The sequence below is a fragment of the Carica papaya genome, chromosome 2 (assembly GCF_054855325.1).
Source record: "Carica papaya isolate Zhongbai chromosome 2, ASM5485532v1, whole genome shotgun sequence".
In the NCBI taxonomy this organism is placed as follows: Eukaryota; Viridiplantae; Streptophyta; class Magnoliopsida; order Brassicales; family Caricaceae; genus Carica; species Carica papaya.
Window position 1 is genome coordinate 28,295,429 of NC_142310.1, and position 25,368 is coordinate 28,320,796.

General features: G+C 35.3%; 3 protein-coding genes across 6 annotated transcripts in view; 2 read left to right on the top strand and 1 right to left on the bottom strand.

Moving 5' to 3' along the window:
• LOC110809978 (chromosome-partitioning protein, putative (DUF639)) overlaps positions 1-10,546 on the bottom strand; it is a 30,886-nt gene extending 20,340 nt beyond the window's left edge. For 2 of the 3 annotated variants that reach the window (XM_088213891.1, XM_088213890.1), the window contains exons 1-4: positions 10,224-10,546; positions 7,387-7,615; positions 6,866-7,013; positions 5,655-5,762 (exon numbers count right to left, since the gene is read on the bottom strand). In XM_088213891.1, the coding sequence (XP_088070017.1) occupies positions 5,655-5,762; positions 6,866-7,013; positions 7,387-7,615; positions 10,224-10,401 (663 nt within the window). In that variant the 5' untranslated portion in view covers positions 10,402-10,546. Of the gene's footprint in view, positions 1-5,654; positions 5,763-6,865; positions 7,014-7,184; positions 7,327-7,386; positions 7,616-10,223 lie in introns of those variants that run through there. The other variant, XM_088213892.1, reaches the window with a different exon arrangement.
• Positions 10,547-10,838: 292 nt separating this feature from the next.
• LOC110823903 (uncharacterized) lies at positions 10,839-18,681 on the top strand. Its single transcript, XM_088212266.1, has 13 exons — positions 10,839-11,205; positions 11,334-11,447; positions 11,818-11,913; positions 12,269-12,343; positions 13,106-13,173; positions 13,839-13,905; positions 14,012-14,079; positions 14,634-15,000; positions 15,317-15,469; positions 15,693-15,791; positions 16,935-17,009; positions 17,184-17,251; positions 18,414-18,681. The coding sequence occupies exons 1-13, from the start codon at positions 10,891-10,893 to the stop codon at positions 18,484-18,486; spliced, it is 1,638 nt and encodes a 545-aa protein (XP_088068392.1). The 5' UTR covers positions 10,839-10,890; the 3' UTR covers positions 18,487-18,681.
• A 594-nt stretch (positions 18,682-19,275) lies between these two features.
• Positions 19,276-23,405, top strand: LOC110823832 (Acyl transferase/acyl hydrolase/lysophospholipase superfamily protein). Of its 2 annotated transcripts, XM_022054315.2 has the most exons (7): positions 19,279-20,020; positions 21,494-21,637; positions 21,776-21,848; positions 22,034-22,139; positions 22,225-22,321; positions 22,842-22,937; positions 23,023-23,405. In XM_022054315.2, exons 1-7 carry the CDS (start codon positions 19,373-19,375, stop codon positions 23,176-23,178), a joined length of 1,320 nt encoding a protein of 439 aa, XP_021910007.1. In that variant the 5' UTR covers positions 19,279-19,372; the 3' UTR covers positions 23,179-23,405. The 2 variants fall into 2 exon arrangements, with proteins under 2 accessions (XP_021910008.1, XP_021910007.1); XM_022054316.2 differs by lacking the exon at positions 21,494-21,637 and having other exon boundaries at positions 19,276-20,020.
• Positions 23,406-25,368: the final 1,963 nt, after the last annotated feature.

Genomic DNA, 25,368 nt, shown 5'->3' on the forward strand with positions numbered 1-25,368 from the left:
TGATCACATACCAAAAGTCTTGGAGAAATCTCATATTGAAACCGTTCGGTCCAGGGGGCTTTATCTTCATTACAAGACATCAACACAGCATGCACTTCCTCCTCAATGAACACCCTTTCCAAATTCTGCCTGTTTATTCTGCTAATTCTTTTAAAATCTAATCCATCCAGCTTGGGTCTCAGCCTAAATTCCTTCTTGTACACATCCTCAAAATAAATCCTGGCAGCTTTCCTCATTCGGTCATTGCCTCTATGAATCACTCCATTCACCCCCAGCTCTTCAATGTAATTACATCTCCTCTTGTGACTTGCTAAAGTATGAAAATATTTAGTGTCACCTGCCAACAGCCACTTCTCTCTTGACCTTTGCTTCCAATTTACTTCCTCCAATTTACATTTTCTGGCCATCAGCAACTTGATCTCATTCCTGCGAAACTGATCCGCAACCCCCAACCCCTCCCTACCCTCCTTATCATGCAACAACACCAATTCGCTAAGCCAACAATCCATCTCTTCACCCTCCTTTCTGATTTCCTCCTTGGTCCAAGCTTTAATTTCATTTTTCAGCATTTTTAGTTTGCTTGCAACTTTGAAAGAAGCTGTCCCATCAAAGCTGGAAGAAGACCACTTTTTCTCGACCAATTCTTTAAACATCAGCTCCTTCAACCACCAGTTATCTAGTCGAAAAGGGACCGACCCCCACCGGATTCCGCCAAAGGCCAAACTGATAGGAAAATGATTCGAGATGGGGCACTGGAGTAAGTATTGAGTTACCCCAGCAAGCTGTAACAAGGAATCAGGTGATATAAGAAAACGATCAATCCTAAAACATGCTGGATTAATCCTCTGGTTTGTCCATGTCCAAGAGCCCCCAATCAATGGGAGATCGGCAAGCTCTAATTCCTCCACAGCCTCTCTGAATTCCTCAGCCACCGCCACGGGAGTTAAACGTCGAAAAAACCTCACCTACCTCTCTTTCCGTATGTTCATTTGCTCCCACTTCCTTCTCTCAGCCATAAAGGTCACCTCTCGTCTCAGTTATGATTTCATCAAACATTCTAGCAGGAATCAACTCCTCCCCGATTCTATTATCCTCTTCTCTCCCCTCATCCACTTTGGCCACCACCCTCGTATCTGTATTTCCACCCTCCTTTGGTCCACACTTAGGTGAAGGATAGCTAGCTGCTTTCACACCTGATGGCTCACCACAAGCAGGAATACTCCCAACGGGCCTCCAATCATATTTTCTAAGTGGGCCTCTTCCATTCACTCTGCTTCTAAAACCATCTGAGTCAACCACCCATTTGCCTTTTTCTTCACGTGTGAATCTATGCTCACCATTGGGTTTGGATAAATTCCGCCTAGATAGGCCCTGATTAAGCCCACCAGGCCTAAACAACTTTTGGGCGGGTCGGGTCGCCTTCCTACCCCAACCCACATAGTTCACTGGATCCTTCTGCCTTACCCGACTTTGCTGATTTTCAAAAGCTTCGAGTGCCACCGCATAGTCGCGGTTCACCCCGCCATCCCTTGAGAAATGAATCGCCATCGCACAATGTGGACAATTAAAACATGACCACCTTGGGCCCTTCCGATTCATATTAGCTTTATCAACCTCTCCATCCTTCTTTGTCTTTCTATTCAAGGAGCTGGGATTAACCACCTTCCTGTCAGCTAACTCAAAAGCCGCCACCATAAACAACCACCATCTCTGTCCTTCCGCACCGGCTGGGATAAAGATTCTCCTTCGCCTTTTTTTTCCCACACTTCTGACAGGACTAAGTAAAGACCTCTCCTATTTTGCCCGAACGAAATCCATAGATCTCTGTTATACCCCACATAGTGTCTTTCCCAGCTCAAACCATTCTTATTCCAATAGAAGTCCTCCAGTACATTGAGAAGCCAGTCGACTTCCGCTTTTTTAAAAAAGATCGACATTTGAAACCCTCTCCCATTCTTGTAAACCCTCATACCATCCATCCTTCTCCCTTCATTTTTTGGTGTCTATCCAAATCCGGATTGCCACTCAAACTCAGGTATGGTCGCTAAACAATGAAAAGTCAAGACCAAAAAAAAAAAAAAGAAAAATTAATGAAAAGGAAATTTACATGAAATCAACTTAGACCAACAAAACATTTGTAATTCAAAACTACCAAAATGGGTGAGGGACAAAAAACAACAATAGAGACAAGTAGCATTAAAAATGTGAAATAAGAGAAGGAAGCAAGCAGTGGAAAAAAATTTGTAGAGGTAGCATCTATTAACTATAGCGTTAGCTTTCTTTTTTAGCATATCAATAGTCAAAATACGTTCATTTGCATCTTCCCAAGTAGAAAATACCATTCTAGGAGGGTTCTTATCTTCCATATTTGCTTGAAAGGTGCTGTTTTGCTGCCACTGTTATCACTCATACAAGGAAACTTGTACAACGATTTCACTGAAAAACCATTTTCTCATCAAGCTTCCAAACCCTTTAATCTCTATCATCATTTAGCTTCATGCTGTCCAAACACACTAACAGATTGCTATAATCATTAATTTCCCAATCCTGTAAGTTTCTTTTCACTTTCACATTCCAGGCCTTTCCCTATCCCACATTCTCATACATCTCCTTCACCTTAGTCTCTTTATCACAGACGATGTCAAAGATTCAAATAAAGCGATCTTTTTAGCTTAAAATTTTCCATCCATTCATCTTGCCAAAAACTAACATCCTTGCTGTTACCTAACTGCCAACCTACACAGCCCTTGAAAGAATAGCTGTCATACCGAATTTTCTTCCAGAGGCTCATCCCGTGCGTTTTGAATCTACCCTTCCTACCTCTCTCCTTCTTCCAATCACCCCATCTTGCATGCACCACCTTCCTCCACAATCTCCTCTCTTCCACGAGAGATCTCCACAACCATTTCCCATGAAGGGCTCGGTTTAACTCCCTAATTGACCTTAAACCGAGACCCCCCTCCCTAACCGGCTTCATCATCTTCTCCCACCTAAGCAAATGATATGATGAGAATCAGTAATGGCCAGTGACTCAATGAAGAAGGGACTAGACTCAAAAAATGTGACATTGGCTCATGTAAAGAATTGTGTGACTGAAGACCATATCAGCACTGGCCTTTCTGAGAACTAGAACACCCAAGAAAAATATATCAGGAAAAAGATAATATGCTGAATATGACATTGAAGGATGGAAAAAATCAAACAATTAATGAGATAAATAACATCACAGCAAAATAGGTTACACCATTCATATGAATCAGTAGAGGACAGGTTAATTTAATTAAGTGCAGGAACTTTTTGCTCACAAGCACCACTCTACTGAGGATTGTGTCACAAGAAGATTGATCAATCATCCACATTGAGTCAAGACAGCTACGACCCTGAACATTTGAATGAACTAACATAAAAAAGATACTCAACTCCTTTATTGACACGTGAAACAAAAGGAACATGGTGAAGTTTCCCCATCTGACAAGACTTACATTCAAGATTAGACATGTGCTAAAGTAGGACAAGATTCCTTAATTTCACTTTAGAATTATGACCCAAATGACTATGAATTTGAAGAGGAATGACTTCTGGAAAACAGGCTATTGGAGAGGAATCAAGATAGCAAAGCCCTCAATCACATATTTTTCAATGTCGATCCTCTGCCTTAAAAGTCCTAAATAACAATAGAATCGAGAAAGAAACAAACACAACAATTTAGGTGTTTTGTTAATTGACTAGCAAATATAAGATTAAATGGAGCACTAGGAATGTAACAAGTAGAAGGCAAGATAAGAGATGATATAGAACGAATAAGTCCTACACCACTAATAAGAACTTTATTCCCATTTGCCAAAGTAACTGTAAGAGCTGCAGGAGATGATTGAATCAATTGAATAAGAGCGAAAGAACTAGATTTACTTGATATATAGCTTGTGGCAGTAGAATCTATCTTCCACAATATGGGAAATGGGACAGAGGCAAGCAACATAGTTAACCTAATTGAGTAACAGAGAGAATAAAATTCGAAGCTTGTTGCGATGCCCAATAATGAAGGAAATTGGAGGGCTCATCCTTGGAAAACATCAAAGCTTAGTTTCACTCGCTGCAAAAGCCTAGTTAACTGGTTCTATCGTATTTACGATAAAATTAGTCTTTTCATTGTGGTCGACCAACCAATTCCAAACAATGATCACGCGTACAACTATCTTTTCCACAATGAAAGCACTTTTATCATAGACCATGTCCTCCATGTCCACCTTCAAAATAGCCACCTGCACTATCCTATAAATGTCTGCCATTTGGCCACCACCATTCTCTTGAATAACCAAAGTACACTTGACAATACTAGTATCTTCTGATAAGATATCCTTTGAGGAAGACTGCAAAAGTCATGCATACCCTTGAACAAGAGAAGGGAGTTCAGAAATCCCTAAGATTTGGGAGTGCAGATGCTCAAATTCTTTTTTAAATCCCATCAAAAGACACATAGTCAATAATTGCTCTTGTTGTTCTTAGACTACCTTCACATCAAATATAATAGGTCCGATCATATTCAACTCTTATAAACCCATTGTGTACACACTACTTGTTTTCTCACATCGCGGAGTCATAAACAATTACATAGATAAATCATACATTTCACATCGCGGAGTGATAAACAATTCCACGGATAAATCATACATATCAGTTATGCTGCTAGCATTCAAGAGTTTGACAGAATCGCATATTTGTTTTCACAAATCAAGATACCACAAATTTCCATGGAATTTCACAACAGACTTACAATTTGAGAATGTTCTTGTTTCCTAAAATATAATTTGGAATTATTGTCATTTGGGACTGAATCAGTAACAAATCAGAATTTACCTTATCCTATGAGATACATCTTTGCTGATTTAGCCCATTACATCTAACTATTCCCATTCAAGTACCATATAGTGATTTAGGGAATCCTGGTGCTTGACATATTCAAAATCATCTTATTTTCATATTATTTGAATCCATACTAATATCTAAAGAACTATAAACAAGGTTAATCAACAACCAATGTACACAAAGACAGTACTATTCACTAAAAATCAACACAAAAGAACCTCAGAGGCAAATCAATAAAGACACATCCAAATGGAAGCTGACAAAACATCTCAATGTGATTAAAATAATGCCAGAATGGTCATTGATAAAAAGAGGAGATAGTGTGTGACTTCACATGCTAATGACCAGCGATGCTTGACAGGTCAAATGGTATTTGGACCACTGGACATGAGGTCACCAGATGCTGGGGGCAGTGAATCTACGGTGCACCCACAGAAAAAAGGCCTTGAAGATGGGAACTCATTTTTCTCTCTTGTAGATTTTTGGCACGAAAGAAGGTTTCTTCTGTTTTTTTTTTTTTTTTTCGTTTTTTACACCAACTAGCATAATACCATGTTGTGGAAAAGATTGCAATTTTCCAAAATGTTATAAGGGGAATTGAGATAGGTATTTATAGGGATCCGTATACCAAGAAAAAGAAAAGTAGGAATAGGAAATTAACTATATAACAAAAGCCCATACAAGTAAATCTTTTATGGTACAATTCTTTTCTTCTTTTTTTCTTTGAGCAACCAAAGATAACTCACAATGTGCAAAAGTATATAAAACAGAGAATCTAAGAGAAAAACCTTAAAATAAGCGCTTTGTGGAGCATCACCACATGCATCAGCCTCTTTACTGCAAGGATTCTCCCATGCAAGCATTGTGATGAAAATCAGTCTCTGAAATGCAGGTTCCTGTAAAACCATCAACAATAAAATGAAGAACAAGAAAAAAAACACAAAAGAAGGCAAAAAAGAGCAAATAAGTTTAACGAGTCTCTGACATATGAGAAAACCCTGTAAGGATCTGGGTGTAACCAGGAAAAAATGAGCGTGGAAACATTGGATTGGTTTGGGAACAGAAGGAGAAAAATGGAAACCCATGCAGGGTAATTAAAAACCCTAAAACCCGGCACTGAACAGACTGACTGGACCGGTCTATTTGACGAACCCCCCAAAGCATCTTGAACTGACCTTTCTTCTTCTTTCAGCAAACCTGATGGCAAATCCCTTCTGTTCACCAGCTTTTCCACAAATGTTTCGGCGTCCTTGGAAATGACTGGAGTTTCGAATGACATATGCATGCACCATTTTGTGTATATAAACTATCTATTTGTAAACTTTGATAATCAAAATATTTTTTGCAAATATTAATCTCAAATCATCTCAATCTCTCTCTATCCCGTCTTCCTCTTCTCACCTTCTCTCTCTCTAAATTCTCTATCTTCCGCTCTCTATTGGCCACCTCCAGTCTCGATTGTTCCCTTTCTCTCTCTAACCAACTCTTTCTCACTCTCTCTCTCTCAAAACCTTCTGTTTGTCCTCTCACTCTCCCTCTCTTTCACTAAAATCCGAAACATATACCTCTTAAATCATAACCGTGTACCCGGGTCCTGACAAGCCCCTCCAAAAAAAGGAAAAGAATGTGACAACAAGATGATTAAACTGATCAACCATAAAAAACAAAACTAAATCAATAGAATCTAATATAACTATACATCTTTTTTATACAAGATTTACAAGTAACTATACTTTATTATAGTTTGTTACACCTTCCTAAAACCCAGTGAAGGTTCATTGGCAGATGCTTTTGAAGCCTCCTAACTTTTTTTTTTCCAAAAAAAAGAACAACCCATTTGTGATTTCTCAAAGCATCAATCTAGATAAACTCTTTCTTCGGCGACGAACCATTTCCATCATCCTCTCAAACTAATGAACTATTTTCATCATAGACATATGAATGCTTTAGAAATTATTCAATACAGAAAGCATAAAAGGGCTATACTAGATCCTCAGACCTTGAGATTGGGATGGATCTCTGAGCTGTCCCTTGACAAGAACCTAAAGCAGCAGTACTCCACCCAATTACGGGCATCCATATACAGAGACTCAGGAACAAGGGCTTTAAAAATATTCAGCATTTTCTTTCCAGTCAATCCATTCATCCTGCATATCATGACTTCCAATCGTTAATACTTAACCTTTGATCCCTTTAATCATATGATATGCATGGTAAGATAAAGTTCAAATAACGACTCCAAAGTTTATCCAGTCACTTTGAGGAACATTTCATCACAAATAAGCATACACATGCATGTGCCGCAAATAATCACTCACCCATGATTCAGCTACTTGCAGAGGAAGCATATTTCTTATTCAGTAGTTTTTAATTTTCTGGTGTGTCCTTAGACAACCAAGAGAAAGAAGAAACAGTTACATTTTTAGGATTAAGGAGAAGAAGAAGAAGAAGAAGAATGAACTGTTACATTTCCAGACAGAACAAACTTCAAACTATGTGGTGTAACAGACATATTGTCACCTGCTGAATTGTTCAATAGACACAATCGCAGCTAAAGAAAGAATCCCATTTGGCGTGCGACTGTCAATTGTCTGCTCAGCCATAAATATGTCCTCCACATCTTGAGCATCCAATGCATTTCTGGGGTCAGACTTGCCACTCTGACCAGTTTTTACCAATGGCAAAGTCACATCATTGAAAAAACTTTGGGTTCTAGACATCCATGAGTGCAGTTTTTCTTGAACTGCACCTGTAAAAAATAGCAAATGAAAATCCCAACTTATAAGAGTAGGAAAAAGGGTATTTCTAGAAAATATATAATAAACTACCAGTAGAATATAAATCACAGATAGAATAATTTCCAACTTTTAAGCTTTTAAAATAATTGTTCATCCAATCAGTTCTTTCACATAGTATTAAAGTCAAAGGACAATAGTTTGAATTCTTAATTCTATTTGCTAACATAACAGGAGATACATCTCCTAAATAAGGTGTTAACATAATAAGAAAATACCTCTCATAAATAAGTAATGTATATATGTTAAGATTCTTTCCTGCATATATTTGTACATGTTATTTCCTATATGAGCTAATATATATAAATATTGTATAATACGAGTTCCATGTGGACCCAAAATCAATTCATTAGAGAAATTCAATTTCTACTAACTAACATGTATTAGAGCCAATTCTGCCCCATAACTCAGTCCTGCCTAATATTTTGTCGATAGTTGTCTGTATCTATGTCCTACAAGTACGAGAATCTTTACTAGTTTATATACTTGTTCAGAGACTCATCCTAACACCATAACAATGTTTTATTTAAGACAATGTTATCATAAAAATATTTTTTTTTATAACCGAAAAGCTTGATTTGAATCCTCTCCTCTGGTTTATTGTTCTCAGTTAGCAGAGGTTTTCCAACATCTAGAACCTTTCTCAACCACTGGTTTTGGTCTCTGTCCACTGCTTCTCCTTAGATCTACTTTTGGTTTGCCATTGAAAGAAGAGCTCTTCCTGTCAACCACAACCTCTACTGCTCGTGTATCTCTAGTCTAGTCCTCGATTTCTGCATGCTCACTGTAAAGATCCTCCGCTTCCGATCAGTTCTCCAACATCGACATGACTCCAACCACTGGTGGACGTGCCAGCATATTCCAGGTTGCTCTCTGACCCAATTCCCTTCGAATCTGCACCAGTGCTTCGTTCTATGCATCCTGTCCCTCCTCTTCTTAAAAATTGTTTTTGCTGACATCAATACAGACATTAGGATTACTAATCCAGCATCTGTTCAGCACATCTCGACCTCATTACTGCCCCGTCAGCCTGCCACACTAGCATTTTTTCCTTTTTTTTTCGCAACCTCACCTCTTTCCTTCTTTTCACATTCTTTGCTTCAGGTTCTGCAAAGTTTCCTTATCCAATGCAAAAATATGAGATTTTATCACTTATTACTACTATTTTGTCCAGTTAATTACAATATCTGGATCCAAGACACTCTCAACTTGTTCTTTGTATCATATCATCATCTAATCAGACAACTGATCATTTTCAAGACTTAATTTGCAGTATCAAGTTGGTGCCACTACATCCACCTAACTTTGATGAGGGTGTTAAAATAATAGAATTGCATCTCCTAAATAAGTAATGTGTATACGGTAGGATTCTTACATATATGTGTTATTTTCCGCATAGGTTATATCCTATATTAGCTAATATATACATGTATAAACAGAAATTTCCTGTGCACAGAAAATCAATTATATAGAGAATTTTAGATTTCAGCAAAAAGTATGGTAGCTTGTGTCTGAATCATGCTTTCAATCTACTTGGATGTGAGGGGGTGCATTAAAATATAAATAGTACATTGGTGATATTCTGTTAAGTTAAACCTTTGGGATAATGCATAGTACGTGATAATTGACAACCCCATCAACTATCACATACCACGCCCTTAGGGTTATGCAAGTTTCCAGTTTGCAACATGTGCTTCGGAAAGTAGTGTTCTGTGACTTTGCCCAAGAGCCAGGCAATCTACAGACCCCGAGAAAAGGCAGATCGTCAACAGAAATAAAATAGGACACACTCTAAAAAGGCCAATGCAAAGAGCCCTCCACATATTACAAATTACATAGCAGGAAAAAGAAAAATCATTTAGTGTATGAAAATACTTCTTAATTTTCATTTTCTAAATTAATAATGTTTATACATAAAACATATGAATTAGTCAAAAATAATAATGAGATTGAAAAAAAATAATAGTAGAATTTAAACTAAAAAATATATGTTTGTAATGTTTTTAAAAAACGATTGTTATATATACATTATTGCTCCATAAACAAACACCCAGTGTCATACGTGTTCCATGGACAAACACACCTATAATCACCTCTAAATTTAGAAAACTATTTTGATGTACCCAAAGGATACTATCATAACTCCAAATAGAAACTTCTACATTCTTGTTTCAATCCAAGGAATTGGTAATGAAGATACTAAAAATTGCACCAATAGCAAAGAGTAGACCAAATACATCAGTTCAAGTTGCAGAGAATACATGAAAATGCACGGGGGAGAACAGTTTAAACACCTCATATACTTTCAACAGAGTTATCAACAATTCATCTGTTTGCTTCACCCAATAAGTTGAATACGCAAAAATCTGTGTTTTTATTAAATCAATAAACACTACTTGACCCTTTTCCATGAACATTGATCTCATAAATAACAGCACCCTGCAGCCTCGCCATAAACAGGATCCATTTCTCAAATAAGAACAGCCAACAAGAAACACTTTGAGAAAACAAAATTAGATTACACCCAAAATAGGGGAAAAGCTAGGTAGGACTGAAACTCACTGGTATCGATGTCATTTAACTTCCATTTATCTCCAAGAGACTGCGCTTCAAGCTTGAATCTTAATTTCCGCTTGGAAGAAGAATACGTTGAGAATCCAAACTTATAAGAGTGTTCAGTACGGTAACAAATCGAAGAATTGGATGCTTTCAACTGAGTAAGTAATAATTTTGAGGCCATGTATAGAAGTTCTATTGCTCAAGTGATTTCAAACTTGAAGCTTTGAGCTCATTGATGAAGGAGAAAAGGAGAGATCAGAGACGTGCACGACTAACTTTCCACTTTTGTGGAAGAGACACTACGCGCGGGGGGGGACGAGTTGCTGGTGGCTCCTTCCCTTACTGCTAAATGACAAATAAGTCAACGGACTGTTTCGTTTGGTCAAGCCAACGTTTTGTATTGTTCTAATATTTAATTTATAATTAGTAATAATTTATTGTAAAGTAGTTGATTTTGATTCCATAAAAATAAAAATATTTTAATTAAAAATAAAAATGAAAAATCTTTTAATGTACAAAATAGAACTAAATAATATTGTATTATTTTTTTTAATTTTTTAGTAAATAAATAAATAATAATAATAATAATAATAATAGTAATAATAAAAGAAAAGTAAAAACCTTTTAGTGTATCAGAAAAATAGAGCTTCCCACACTGCAACCTCTGGCCATGGCCTTATCTATCAACTGTTCAGCAATTTTCACCTCCACGGAGACCTTCCGCTCGAACAATCTCCTCCATTCTCATCCGCCAAATACAACCTTTCCCTTCTCTGCAAAATCCACTGACCGCCATAAAAACTATAGTATCCTTTTGGCACCGCTACCAGCGTATGAGAAATGGAGAGCCAAGGTGTCTTTTTTCCCTGCTTTCTTGAATAAACCCAAAGACGCTACTCCCCTCAAGCAAGAGCTTCTCGAAGCCATTGCACCTCTCGATCGTGGCGCTATTGCCTCTCCCGATGACCAGCTCAGAGTCGATCAGGTTCTTTCCTTTTTCATTTCTCTTTTTGTTCTTGTGACAAAGTTTCTTGACGGGGCACTCATTCATTTTGTTAGAGTTAATATTTTCATATCTTTCTGATTTAAATGGTAGAGTTCATGTCTGAATAGATAGCGCGTAAACTTGAAGCGATTACCCCCGTAAAGGAGCCTCTCAAATCTGATTTATTGAATGGGAAATGGGAGCTTATATATACTACTTCACAGTCAATTCTGCAAACGCAGGTAACTAGAAATTCTACTTGAGGTCCAGAAACTCTTGCATGATATAAGAAAATGGCACGGTGTTTTACTTATTCCAGTGTTTGATGTTTATCTTCATCATTGTTCTACTTCTTTCTTCAATATTTTCTTAGTAATAATATCTTGCTTTTTATACAATGATGAGTAGGGGATGCTTCGCCCCCTTCTCATGGCCATATCCTAGGAGGATCTTCTTTTCATGTTTTTGTTAGTAATATAAGTTGTTGATGTCCTTGTGGTTTGTACTGCTGATCTCCTTTCTCTTTGTGCCATGATTGTTGCGTTCAGAAGTTAAAATTTTATATCTCTATCCTTCTTGTTAGCAAATTTAGGAGGGATGATTTTGTTGCAGCGGCCAAAATTTTTAAGGTCAATTACAAACTACCAAGCAATTAATGTGGATACACTTAGAGCCCAGAACATGGAATCTTGGCCTTTCTTCAACCAGGTAGCTTTCAACTTATTCTTGCAATCAGCTTTTCAACCTCAGTTTATATGGTTTTAGCTCTTAATTATATGTATATTTACATTAACATTACTTCGATTTTGATGGATTTATCACCTCTGTTTGAGTCTACTTTTAGTTTAGTTTTCCTTCAATTTACCCCTGTTCTCTTTGACCTTCCGCTGTATTTATCCTGTCTTTCAAATTGTTGGCTAATATGTTGGACCAAATGTAATCATCCTTTCATATTAGTTTTATGTCTCCTTTTTCACGAGACAAGATAGTCTTCTTGCACCTGAATATAACACCAACGAATGCTAGAGATATGAACTGCTATCTTCTTCTCTTTTCCTAGTAGGTTACAGCAGATTTAACGCCTCTGAATGCTAGAAAGGTGGCTGTAAAATTTGACACTTTCAAAATTGGAGGCTTGGTAAGTATTATTGAAGATCAAACCTATCATATGTTTTGTGTTAGGCCAATGCCTTATTTGGTTAATTCTTGTTTTACTAATTTGCATAATTACTAGAAACATTCTTACCATGCAGAATTAGATCATAATTGCATATTTAGATCAACTTCATTCTTCAGAAAATCGTTGGAGATGGAATTCTGATTTCTACATAGTCAAGTAGGATTGTGAAATCCATCTATAAATAATTTGGACCCATTTGGTTGGATTTTCATCTTTTCTTGTTGAACTACCAGAATATTCATACGAGAATATTCTTGATATTTAGAATTTGCTAATGATTTCCATTGTTTAATCAATTGTACTCCTAATCTATTTTTCGGAGCCATCTTCAAGGCATTCACATAGGGATGGAATTGATTTAATCATGAAAACTTTGATCTAATTCTACACCAAGTAAAGGAATATAATACAAATTTGAACTAAATGAGCAGTGAATATGAACTTGAAATCTACACCACTTGTTTTGATTCACATATGCGTTCAGATTCTTGGTTCATATGAGGATTTGGGTGTATCTACTTTTAAGCTTGTTAAAAGTTATAAGTTATTTGGTTTTGAAACTATTTGTTCTTATGAACTGCATATATAATATAAGTTATTTTTTACCATGCAGTCTCGATTTATAACATTGACTTACGGTATAATTAAAAAAAATAGCAGTTTTTTATGCATAACAAATAGTAGTTTACTTGATCTGAATGATTTTTGCTTCACATGTAGATACCTATTAAGGCCCCTGGAAGAGCTCGTGGTGAATTGGAAATCACCTATTTGGATGAAGAATTGAGGTGCGTTAATGTTTGAGATTTTCTTATCATGTAGCCTTATTGTTTACACCAAATTAAACTTTCAGTATCATTTGATTGTTGTCCTCTACGCAATTATACAGGACAAATAGGTAAATAAGATTATCCAATCCCATGTTTGTAGATATAAAATAAAGAATTGGAATGTACACCTCCTTTATATTGTACCCTGTGACAAAGTTTGTCGCGAGTAAGATAATAAGACAAGTTGTCTTATGGTAGGCAAAAAGAATTGTATACTTCTCGAAATCCCTCCCTCTCGAGCCTTTTTCCCTTTCACCCATCAGTTATTAGTGTCTGTTCGGGGTATCCTTTTTTCACCCAAATGATTACTGGATTATGGAAACTTTTAGCATGAAGTGTGATGAATTGGAATTTGATACATTCTTCGGGTTATATTGATCAAAGTTATCCGATAGAATGATTTATGTTTGATTTGGTTGGATCAATAAAATTGAATATCCAGGTTCCATTTGGCACACACTCAACTGGTACTATAGCTATTATTATCGTTTTGCATATAATAGGTTAGATCTTTCCTCATAAGCTTAAACTTTTCTGACACATCCAATGCAATTATTTGACAGCTTCAATCATTTGAACTGTAAAGTGTAAATTACATAAGATTGTATTGCTTCTTTCAACAGGATATCCAGAGGAGACAAAGGGAATCTGTTCATCTTGAAAATGATTGATACATCCTACAGAGTTCCTGTTTGACATGCAATTACATCGCAGCAGAATAGTTTCCTGCTCATCAAAGATGCTTGTTTAAAACCATTACAAGAAGGAGCTTCTGAGAAGATCTTATCGTGTATAGATCCATGTATCGCCTTTATGTATCAAGAACATAAAATCTTCTGGCTTTTCTACTCTGGGTGCACATATGTTTATGACAGATTATAGTTTTATTTTGATGAAGAGAGAGCTCAGTCGGAGTTATATTTTCTTATTTGAAGTAATTATAATGGCTTGAAGTACTTAAATCTTTAATTATCAAAAATGGTTTGTATAAAAGCAACTTTATTTAAGTCGAGGATATAAATTTAAATAATTAATAATTTAATTATTTTACAATCATATAAATTTTGCATCATTTTATAAGTTATTTATACAAGAAGAAATGTTGTTTTTTTAAATTAAATCTGCAGTTTAATTTTAATTTTAATATTAATAATTCAGTTATTTATCTGATGTAATAAAAAATTTTAAATAATTAATAGCAAAAAATTAGTCTCTATTCTATAAATATATTTCTTACATTTGAAAATTTTATTTTATAATTTTTACTAAAAATTTAAAATAAATCGCATGCTTTTTTCTAAAAATTTATTTTTAAATAATGTAAGATAAAACACTTCATAATATTTCATTTAAATTTTGATTTTTTTTTTCTTTTTTCTACTATCACTTCATACAGCAACTGTAAATTAACGGCCAAGAATCAAGAACAAAACACCATTATCCAGTACTGATGACAAACCATCATCGTCATCATCCATCTCCATGGCCAGCACCTTTCGTTCTTTCAGAAGTCTGCTAAACACTCTTCAACCCTCAATTGAACAACCTTTTCCTTTCCATTCTCCACGTGCTATCTTCCTATCATCCGAAACTCCAACTGCTCATTTCCAAATATCGTACAGCAACTCTGTCTCTCACAGATGGAGGTCTAACTTTTCTTTCTTTCCTGGTTTCTTCACCAAAGGTAAAGATGTGGACGGCCTCAAGGATGAGCTCTTTACCGCCATTGCGCCTCTTGATCGTGGGGCAGACGCCTCTGCTGATGATCAAGACCTTGTAAATAAGGTTAGTTTGCAGTTTACATATCCATTAACTTTTTAAAGGAGAAAGAATTTTACAATCCCATTTGGTTGATTTACCTAAGCCTGAATTATTCGTTGTTGAAAGCACGATTTGATTGTCATTTACAAGTAATTGCTTTCAGAATGCTGTTTGATAACACGGGGTTTGATTTTTAGGCGCATACCCAGAAACCTTATTAAAACAATTTATGCGGAGTTCATCTTTTTTACCCTAAATCTCTTTTGTGTAAAAGAAGTATACAGTAGAATCTGTTCAATCTTGTTAAATTTACTTGCTTCTAGCATTTGTTTTTATTCAGATTGTGCAGAAACTTGAGGCAGCCAACAAGATAAAGGAGCCTCTCAAGTCTAACTTGCTCAATGGGAAATGGGAGCTTATATATACAACTTCTAAATCAATTCTACAAACCAAGGTCTTTCACGCGCCCTTATTTCACTTCAATATTTTATCAGTAGGTGCTGGTTTTCTCTCTATTTTGTATTTCTGATTTATTTATGCCATACTTTTCATATGATACTGTAGTGTACATGAATTCCTGGGTTTAGAAGGAACTTGGAGATTTAAATTTTTTTAGCTGCATTTTTTTCTGATATCATGGTTATCCATGAACATGACATTCTACTGTGATGATTATTCAATTATGATTACTTATCTAGGGTATTCTTCTCTGACAGAGGCCAAAATTGTTAAGACCAAATGGTAAAATCTACCAGGCTATTAATTTGGATACCCTTAGAGCTCAAAATATTGAAACTTGGCCCTTCTTCAATCAGGTGATTCAATGCTTTCAAACTCTGATTTACATTTTTGTTCATGTGGGAATTGCAGTTTTGTCTTCTATTTACTCAAAGCTTCTTTTGACGTGCTCTTTCTATGATATAGCTTTTAGTGGGAACTGAAATATCAAGAAAACTGGTGATTTGTTACATGTAAGAGTACAAATAATTGATTGTACAATTCCAATCAGCTTAAACTTTATAAATAATTGATGACAAGTAATTATTCAGACAGTATAATGGTCAAAGATGTAGAGATAGAATACTAGCTACACTTGCAGCACAAGGTATGTTAGGTGTGTGTTTGGTTATGTTTTTAGCTTAACAAGCTTCTACATAAGGAGGTGTTGAGGAACAAATAATATATTGCATCATTTCTTACAAGCTTTAAGTTTTGGGGTTAATTAGTTGCCATAAGTTATTTCAAATTACCAACTATTCTATATAATATCTTTTCCGCTGCTATACCGGTCAATAGATACAGTAGTTGAAGTGTTAAAATCATCATTTAGTGTCGTATGAGAAGAAGTGCTAGTGGAACCACTACTACACTTTCTCGTTCGTAACAGTTTTCCAGCACTAGATTGGATGAATGCTGCTTGTTTATCTGCATATGGGGCATTGATTTTCTCTAGTGCCCAGGGAACCAACACCGGAGAGGATTAGAATCTGCAAATATGCAAACCTATAGTTCTGATGTGCCTTACTTAAGTGCATGTCAAGGATAATCTTATAAGGATGATAAAAGTGAAACAGCATCAATCAATAATATGAGGTGTCCAATGCCAAAAACTCAATGTTCCACAATAGGTTGCAGACCATGCTTGTGTATGTTCTCTCTGTTTCTCAAGAAAGTTTACAAGAACAAGCATACATGTCTCACCATCTCTTCTTAGCCATTGATGACACAGTCGACTAACGAGAGTCACAGTGAGAGCATATGCTGATGTAGACTTCTTTATGGATAATTGAATCAATTGGAACACATTCTTGCTTCTGTCATATTGCACATAACTAATCAGGATCAGATTATTTCAGCTATTTGATTAATTCATTTTCTTTTGTTATAGATAATTACACATCAAGTGAAACTGAAATGTTACATGTAATTGTGAATCTAATCAGGGTATACTTTTGCAGGCCACAGCTAACTTAGTACCTCTTAATGAAAGAAGGGTGGCTGTTAAATTTGATTACTTCAAAATTGTGGGTATGGTAAGTGATGCTCTAAATGTATTATAATATTCAATTTTCTTTAATCATCATTCTGCCAATCTTTCCTTGAATCTTTTGAAGCTCGAAATGCTTCAAAAAAATGCTTCATTCAGACAACCATTTCGGAACATAAGGTTTAGAATTTATCTGATATCATCCCGTAATGTTTCTCAGATACCCGTCAAATCAGCAGGGAGTGGTCGTGGTCAGTTGGAGATTATCTACTTGGATGAAGAATTACGGTAAGCAATTTAGCAATCTCTGTGTGGTCAACAGGAATTGGTGCACATTAATGACTCACTACGGTTGATCATTTTGATGATAAATTTTCATTTCTCAAACACTCAGAAGAGAGTTTCCTGATCCCATCTCTTCTTTAAAGATAAAAGTGACATGATCTTATTGATAGAGAATACATGTCTCTTAGAATTCTTTGGAAAGCTCTTTGCTGTCAATGAGCACAGAATAAAATTTATGAGAGCCAAAGCTTGTTAGGCCAAGTGGTTATGGCTAGTTCCCTTGAGGAGTAGATAGGTTCAACTTCATTTGTGCAGCTTCTTAACCCCCTTTGGAAATGATATCCTTTAAAATACTGTTATTATTATCAGACTGTAGGCTTAAATCATCTAGTCAAGGTAGATTTGCTCAATAGATAAAAGTTATTATAGATTCTCATATTTGGGAGACGCAGAATTGAAGTTTCCTTAATAATCTCCTTAAATATGGTGAGTGACTAGATACATACAAAGGCCAAGTTATGGGTATTGCAATAATTACTTCACGCAATATCAAAGTTAGGGAGGGATTTATTCTGCTTCAGAGTAAAATTAATCTCGGTTTGTTCCAGTCTTATCTGGTTCTAGTTCGATGAACACCTCAAACTAGAGTCAAATTTCTATTAATCTATGTTAGTAAATTATGGTTGGCACTTCATTTATATCAATTCATTTAAGAAAAACTTAAGTTAGAGTAGTTCTTAATTTGCATTACACTAGAGAAAACGTATTAATATATAAATATTAGATTGATATTTTTTTTTCTAAGAAATAGATATAACTTTTATTAGCTTATATGTATCTCGCTTCGAGATTGAGGTCGAAAACCTCCCCTGGGTAGATCAGAAAACCTGTCTTCTTAAAATGCATCTTACATTTGCATGCATAATTCGGATGAAGTTAGTACATATGTATTATACAAGAAGTTGACTCAAATCAACATGTTTATTTGGATTAGAATGATATAAAGGGAGTTCAGCTGGTTACTTACCCACCACCGTCTGTTGACTTTTGAATGAACAAAAAAGTGCATCTGCATAATTTATAAATAAATAAATATATATATGTGTGTGTGTTGTTTTTTCAAGATTGAAGGTTGAAGTTAGATATTTTGTTCTCTTGTTTTCAGGATATCAAGGGGTAACAGAGGTAACTTGTTCATTTTGAAAATGGTGGATCCATCCTATAGGGTTCCTCTGTGACACTTGCATTGGACCTGGGAATTATTGTGAATCTTTTAGATTGTAAATAAGAGTTCTTAATACGTACATGATTTAAGATCCTAAGTGTTCACTCTGAATTGATGGGATTGAAGTGGATGGAACCAACATAATTTAAGGTCAAAAATTTTGATTTGGTTCCTAATAAAATTTTATCGAAGTATTTTAAAAAATTAATATTAACTAAAGTATTAATTTTTTATTTAGTTCATTGATGAACTAAATTTTATACATTTATTATTTATTTTAATTTTATTGAATATATTTGATTAAACATTATAATTAGATTGTTAGTAATAAATAACTAAATTATGCGTAATAACATCAAAATAAAAAGTATAAAGAAAAAAATATAAAATTTTAACGTAATTATATTTATAAATAAAATTAAAAAAAATATATTATATTATAATCAAATAAAAATACGTTTACTAATCAGTTAATAAACTTATTCATATAGAAATTAATGAAATTTTTTTAAAATATAAATTAAATGTTTTTTAAAATAAACATAAATTATTTTTTAAAATATAAATAAATATTATCAAAATTCAAATTATATCAACATGAATAAAATAATCTAATATTTTTTCAAAATTAAATTGAATTGTACTAAATTAGTTTGGCTTTCTACGGACCAGAAGTATTTTTCATAATTTAATTTTTCAGTCCCACCAATAAATATACGCACATGTATATATATATATATATTTTTGGTCAGAAAGTAAAAATATAATAAATAGTATCAATCGGTTGTCTGACTTCATCTTCTTCCCGCGAAAAACCAAGATTCCAGAAACCGCCTAAAAAAATAAAAAAAAAACAAAATTACTGAAAATGAAACGTTGATTTGAAAAGGACAAGAAAAATGTTCTTCTTCAACAAGAAACCAAAAAGACCTTCTCTTTCTTCTTCTCACTTCATGGCTCCTTCTCTCTCTTCTCTCCTTCTCCCCCATTCCTCTCCTGTTTACCCTCTCATTCCCAACCCTAACATAGCCCACAGATTCATCCCCCCTCCACGCATCCAAACCCTAATCCTCTGCTCCTCTAATTCCACCACCAACCGCAATCTCGCTACCCCTCCTTCGCCTCCTTCTTTCTCCAACGAAGAGGACTCATCTCCTCCTCCTCCATCTTCCAATCCCCAGAAGAGATCCTTTGCAGTCGCCACAGGTGAGCTTTTCTTGGGAATCGCGTCCAGGCTGATCAAACCTAGTAGCCGAGTCCTCTTCAGCAATTCTGGCTCCATTTCTACATTGAAGAAATTGAGGAATAGGAGCGGAAATGATGGGGATGGGGATGGTGATGAGAGATACAACGAGGATAGAATTGGGGCTGTCATGGAGGATGAGATTGAACCGGGAGTTATATGGGAACAGAGGGTAAAGGATATTGAGGCCGAGAAGGAGAGGAGGATCGTTACTAGTCCGGGTTTTAGTTTTTCCGCTGCTGGCCTTTTGTTTCCTTATCATCTTGGGGTTGCCCAGTTTCTCATTGAAAAGGGTTACATTAAGGTATAACTCTCCCTTCCTGCTTTTTTCCTTGTTTCATTTCATCTATTTCCGAGTTTATATCTTTTGGTAGTGTAGTTCGACTTTCGTGATTTTGATGTGAAGCGGGTTTTCGGTATAATCTCTCTATATAATATATATCTCAATGTATGTACATATATATTCGTATATATTATATTCGAAAAATTAACGTGTCGTCGTGCACGTCTTTGATGCTGACTGTTTCGGGTCTGTTTGGCGTTAGGCCTGAGTAATCGTGACTTATTTGTTATCTTGCTTGTTTGGCGGAAATGCGGAAAGAAAACTGAGTTTTATTTTCTCTTTGCTGTTTTTAATAGTTTCTGTGAGCTCTCTTGTGATCAATTGTTCACTGAGTGCAGGCCAAAGAGTAGTTTCACCTCCTGTACCATGACCTAGTTGCACTTGAACGCTTGCAGATTTGTCTGCAATCGTTTAGAACTTTTGTATTTTGATTTTTATCAGTTTGCACAGAATTGTTAGATCTTTAGATTATATTTGCACTTATCTGAAGCAAAATTAGGGGAAAAATTTCAAGATTACAATTAAATGACCTTTAAAACTAATGATTTTATAGATATATCAACAAACCATAAAGATTAAATTGGAAATGTGCCAAGCCACTGTGAATGAAAGCAGTAATTTGTAAATATATATATATATATCTAAGGGAAGTCGCTGTGTTGAATTTCTGAATAGTGATTTCTTAACCCCCAAAGTTTACTTTTAATGAAGGATACTTGTCTTGGCTGGAATTTGAGAGCATTAGAGACAAATCACATAGCTATTTAAGAAGACAAGCGGACAATTAAATGAAAAGGGGGTTATCAGATTAACCAATTGCTAAACTTGTTTACAAAGGGTACTCAGCTTTAGATAGTTTTTCCCTAGTACTAGATAACAACTGCATACCAACTAAACAGCTACCTTTGTACTTATGTAACAGCCCTAACTACATCAACAATCTACCTGACCTTTAAATTCCTAGTAAAATTTTCTGTATCAATTTCTTAATAATGAAAAGAATTAGACACAACAGGTGAAATTTTTTACTTCCGTTGGTCTACAGTATGATCAAAGAACATTTAATATTTGCATCTTCTTTCAGGTTGGCTTGAATCTTTACCTAATTTTCCCCCCGTTTTCAGTCAATATTAAGGACCATACTAACATTTAGGATATCTAGTTGACCATCTCTTCTGTTGCATTGATCAATTTCTACCTTCAAGAATTAACACAAAATTGAATGGAGGATTTACAAGCTATTCTCGCAACAGATTTTTGTTCTTTATCTATCATCATTGCTTGGATATTAGATACATGTTTGAACCCATAGAGTATTTGTGGCCTTTCAGAGTGATATCTTGTTATTGTTGATCTTGACAATGGGAAACAAGAGTGGACATTTTTTTTTATTTTTTTTTATTTTTTTTTATTTTTTTTATTTAAAAAATTCAGGACACTACTCCATTAGCCGGTGCCTCTGCTGGCGCCATAGTCTGTGCAGTTATCGCCTCTGGAGCCAGTATGCTAGAGGCTCTAAACGCAACTAAAGTTCTAGCTGAAGATTGCCGAGCGAGAGGCACTGCATTTCGTCTAGGGGTACGACCAGATTCCAGATCTCAGTTACAAAATAGCAGCACATAATATTCAGTTCAATTTCTCTGCCTTACAAATGTTTGTACAGTTATTTTTTCACTTTAAAATCATCTTTATCCATCCATCTCTTACTATATACAGGCTGTTCTCAGAGATGTTCTTGAGAAGTTCCTACCAGATGATGCCCATAGTAGGTCCAATGGGAGGGTTCGTGGTGAGAATAATTTGTTCAATTTTCTATGTTTTTAGTTCCACTTTTCTTAGGCGATCTCCATAGACAATAAATTTCAATGAAACATCAAATAGGCCCGACTTGCTAACACCCTCTTTGCTAAACATTTCAGTTTTTGATTAACTTCTGGGTACAGCATCTAGTTAATCTTATAGTTTTTATTACAGTTGCTGTTACTCAGATTTTTTGGAGGCCAAGAGGTTTACTGGTGGATCAATTTGACTCCAAGGAAGATCTCATCAATGCAGTTATTACATCTTCATTTATTCCGGGGTAAATTGATTCTCTTTTAAACTCTTCTCTTCCCGGTTTGAGATATTACAAATGAAGTTTAGCTAAGAAATGGGCTTGATCACAGATATCTTGCCCCAAGACCGGCAACAATGTTTCGAAATCGACTTTGCATTGATGGGGGTTTGACATTGTTTATGCCACCAACATCTGCTACGAAAACGGTATTTGCTTGAAATGATTTCCTTTTAAATACCTAGCCTCTGTCTGATAGAATAGAAGCCTTGAAACTATGGAAATGCAGAGTATGAATTTGATATACTTTGTAATCTATTTGTAACTTTATTAGACCAATACCTTGTGTTATAGGGACCAAGAATCTTGATCATATTGTTTATTTTTCCAATTGGTGTGTTGGAAGGGTAATCCTCACCCTTAAAATCGTCCAAATGCTGAAGTTCAGTGGAGTAATTAGGAAAGAACATGATATTTCTTCTACCTAAACACATTAATTCAGTAAAGTTTCTGCTTTATTATTAGGAGCTGTCTGTATGGTGAAGCTCAATTTTTGTATTATCCGGATGCTTTATGCTCTTGTTGAAGGGAATCCATCTTTTATAATATTGTAAATATTCGATGGAAGCAAGTGGACCTTGCTTCAAGCTAGTAGCATCATGTGGTGAGAAACATGCTTTTCCATGAACGGTTCTATCAGCTGATCCTAGGTGCTTGGATGTTTTGCAGGTTCGTGTTTGTGCTTTTCCAGCCAGTAGATTAGGACTACAGGGGATTGGGATAAGTCCTGACTGTAATCCTGTAAAAAGAGCTAGTCCCAGAGAGGTAATCTTGCAGGCCTTTGGACTGAATCATCTTTTGTTCTTTGGAAATATGAGACAGGTCTTATTTTTTTTCCCAACAATTTCAGCTTTTCAACTGGGCACTGGAGCCGGCTGAGGATCATGTTCTGGACAGACTCTTTGAACTTGGATATCTTGATGCAGCGGCCTGGGGCGAAGCTAACCCAGTTGAGGAAATAGTTGCCGATGATAGTCCCTTTCTTGAAAATGGTTCAGCAAATTAGCTCATAGGAAGGATGAATTTTCCAACTTTAGAGGTGAAAGATGAGATTCTGGGGTACCTCTTAAGCCTCCCCTTCTTTTCTCTAGCTGTTTAAATTTCCATATTTATATTGTATATAGTCGGTGCTTTATCCAAGGATAGAAGTCCCACTCTTCTATTTGTCTTGTATATTTTTGCCTCGTACATTAGAATAAATAAATAAAGTCAAGTAAAATATTTTTTTCATAAGATCTGTTGTAAACTTGAGGAAATTTTGAAAATGGCAATATTTATTATTGGGTCAAATGTGAAGGTAGGTTGTCTTGTGATGACACTAGACCTAAAGACTAATTACAGAAAGGATTTCATTTGCTCCATTTTCTTCTTTGAAGGTTTGAATAAGTGGGAGGATGTAATGATTTTGTAGTTTCATGCCGTAAGTGAATGGGGTATTATATCATAATAGGTTTGGTTAATACTGTATGATACTGGTTGTTGCAGAAACATCATAATTTAATGTTTTAGCTCAACATTAAAAAAGGCGTGGCCCAGAAGAAAACTGGAATTGTTTGCCCCTTATTAATTTGTCAAGCGAATGGCTTGTTTGTAAAAGTAAAGAAATTAATGGAGGAGTTTGAAATTAGCACTGAGGCAGAAGACATAAATGAAGGGGGTTCTAGTGGGAGACAAAAGAAGCCTTTATGCATCCTCCTTTTGCAAAATTTGTCAAAAAGCAAATCCAAAACCCAACAGATGTATATATATGTATACATATATTATATTCTCAAGCAACATAATAATATCACAAAACATCTGGCTTCCAGTCGTTGTACCCACAAAAATATACTAGTCAAAAGCCATCAAAAACGTACAAAAGCTTAAAGCAGTAACTGCAATGGAGTTGGTTGACTTTATAAAGTAAAAAAGAAGAGAATAAAAAAAAAAAAAAAAAAAAAAGAAGACCATGTCTGAGATCGTACAAAAACACCATGCACGCTCATGCACTCTCTCTTTCTTTATAAAGCTACTCTCTATATTCAAAAAGCTAACACTAATCCTTTTATTTTATTTTATTTTTTATTTGGTTTCCAAAATCTCCCATGATCACTCAACTGAGGTAGTTTCATAGATAAAAACCCATCTCCGTTATCTTTGAAAACTTGTTTACAGAGTCCTTCTAGGGTTTCTGAGGGGCTTAGTTGCAGAGCCAATTTGGCATTCTGTCCACCTCCATTATACCCAATTCAGCTCGCCTTCTGTTTGGAGGCGGCCAGGATGTCAAACTCGGTCTGTAAATTTCTTCCTCACAAACCGTCGAGGACCTTTTCAAGTTCTTGCTTTTGGTGTATGTATGTATATATATCAACAATATTTATCGTATTTCTCAAGAGATCGGTTGCACTGCAGAATGTTAAACAAACTGTGATGCTCTCTCTTCATCTCTTTCGCTTTTAAGTTTTAACCCACATCTTTCTTTTTCCTTTATTTTTATTATTATAAAGAAACACATAGTGTTCCTCTCATATAACTCCGATCCATAACTTCAGTTAACAAGAGAACTAAACTAATGTTTCGGATTAATGGTCAAATACATTTGCAGATGCATATGCCTTATTCGCTGCCTTTTTCTGTGGAAGACGGACCAAGATTCAGGTGATGTACGTACAGAATTTATTATTTTCAAATTTTGATCAAGAACTTTTCTTCTGGTTAATTGGGTGTGTGTGTGTGTATATATGTATATACATATATTATATCAATGATTCTTGGATTAATAACATGAAATTCTGTTAATACATAAATCATCCAGATATCTTAATTCTACTTCACCTCCCAAAATCTTTGTTTAATCTTATTACTCTCTTTTCCCACAAGGATTAATTAGTCTTCCAAATTTTGCCATCCTTCTTTCCAATCTTTTTAGCCCCCATTTTAAAATGGTATTCGATTGGTCCAATATACCAGTTCTTTAGTGGACTGATACCATGTGCTGTTGAGGTGTTCCATATCGAATATTCTTTTAGAATATTATTTCTATTAATAATTATTTTTATTTTTTAATAAAAATTCATGTGTTTTGTAACACAATTTCCGTATTAGTACACATGAAAAGCAAATTTCAAGATTCAAATCCACACCTCAATATCAATTATTAGTTAATAAGTAGACTCTTTTTGATGTTGACATATCTACCAATATACTAAGTGCTAAT

Excerpts from the sequence above, each read along its gene's own strand:
- LOC110823903 (XM_088212266.1), top strand. The coding sequence starts at position 10,891 with ATGGCCTTATCTATCAACTGTTCAGCAATTTTCACCTCCACGGAGACC. Across the intron at positions 14,080-14,633 it reads TCTACTCTGGGTGCACATAT|AATCAAGAACAAAACACCAT; the intron begins GTTTATGACAGA and ends TTAACGGCCAAG. Across the intron at positions 17,010-17,183 it reads ACTTCAAAATTGTGGGTATG|ATACCCGTCAAATCAGCAGG; the intron begins GTAAGTGATGCT and ends AATGTTTCTCAG.
- LOC110823832 (XM_022054315.2), top strand. The coding sequence starts at position 19,373 with ATGTTCTTCTTCAACAAGAAACCAAAAAGACCTTCTCTTTCTTCTTCT. Across the intron at positions 20,021-21,493 it reads TTGAAAAGGGTTACATTAAG|GACACTACTCCATTAGCCGG; the intron begins GTATAACTCTCC and ends TAAAAAATTCAG. Across the intron at positions 21,638-21,775 it reads GCACTGCATTTCGTCTAGGG|GCTGTTCTCAGAGATGTTCT; the intron begins GTACGACCAGAT and ends TACTATATACAG.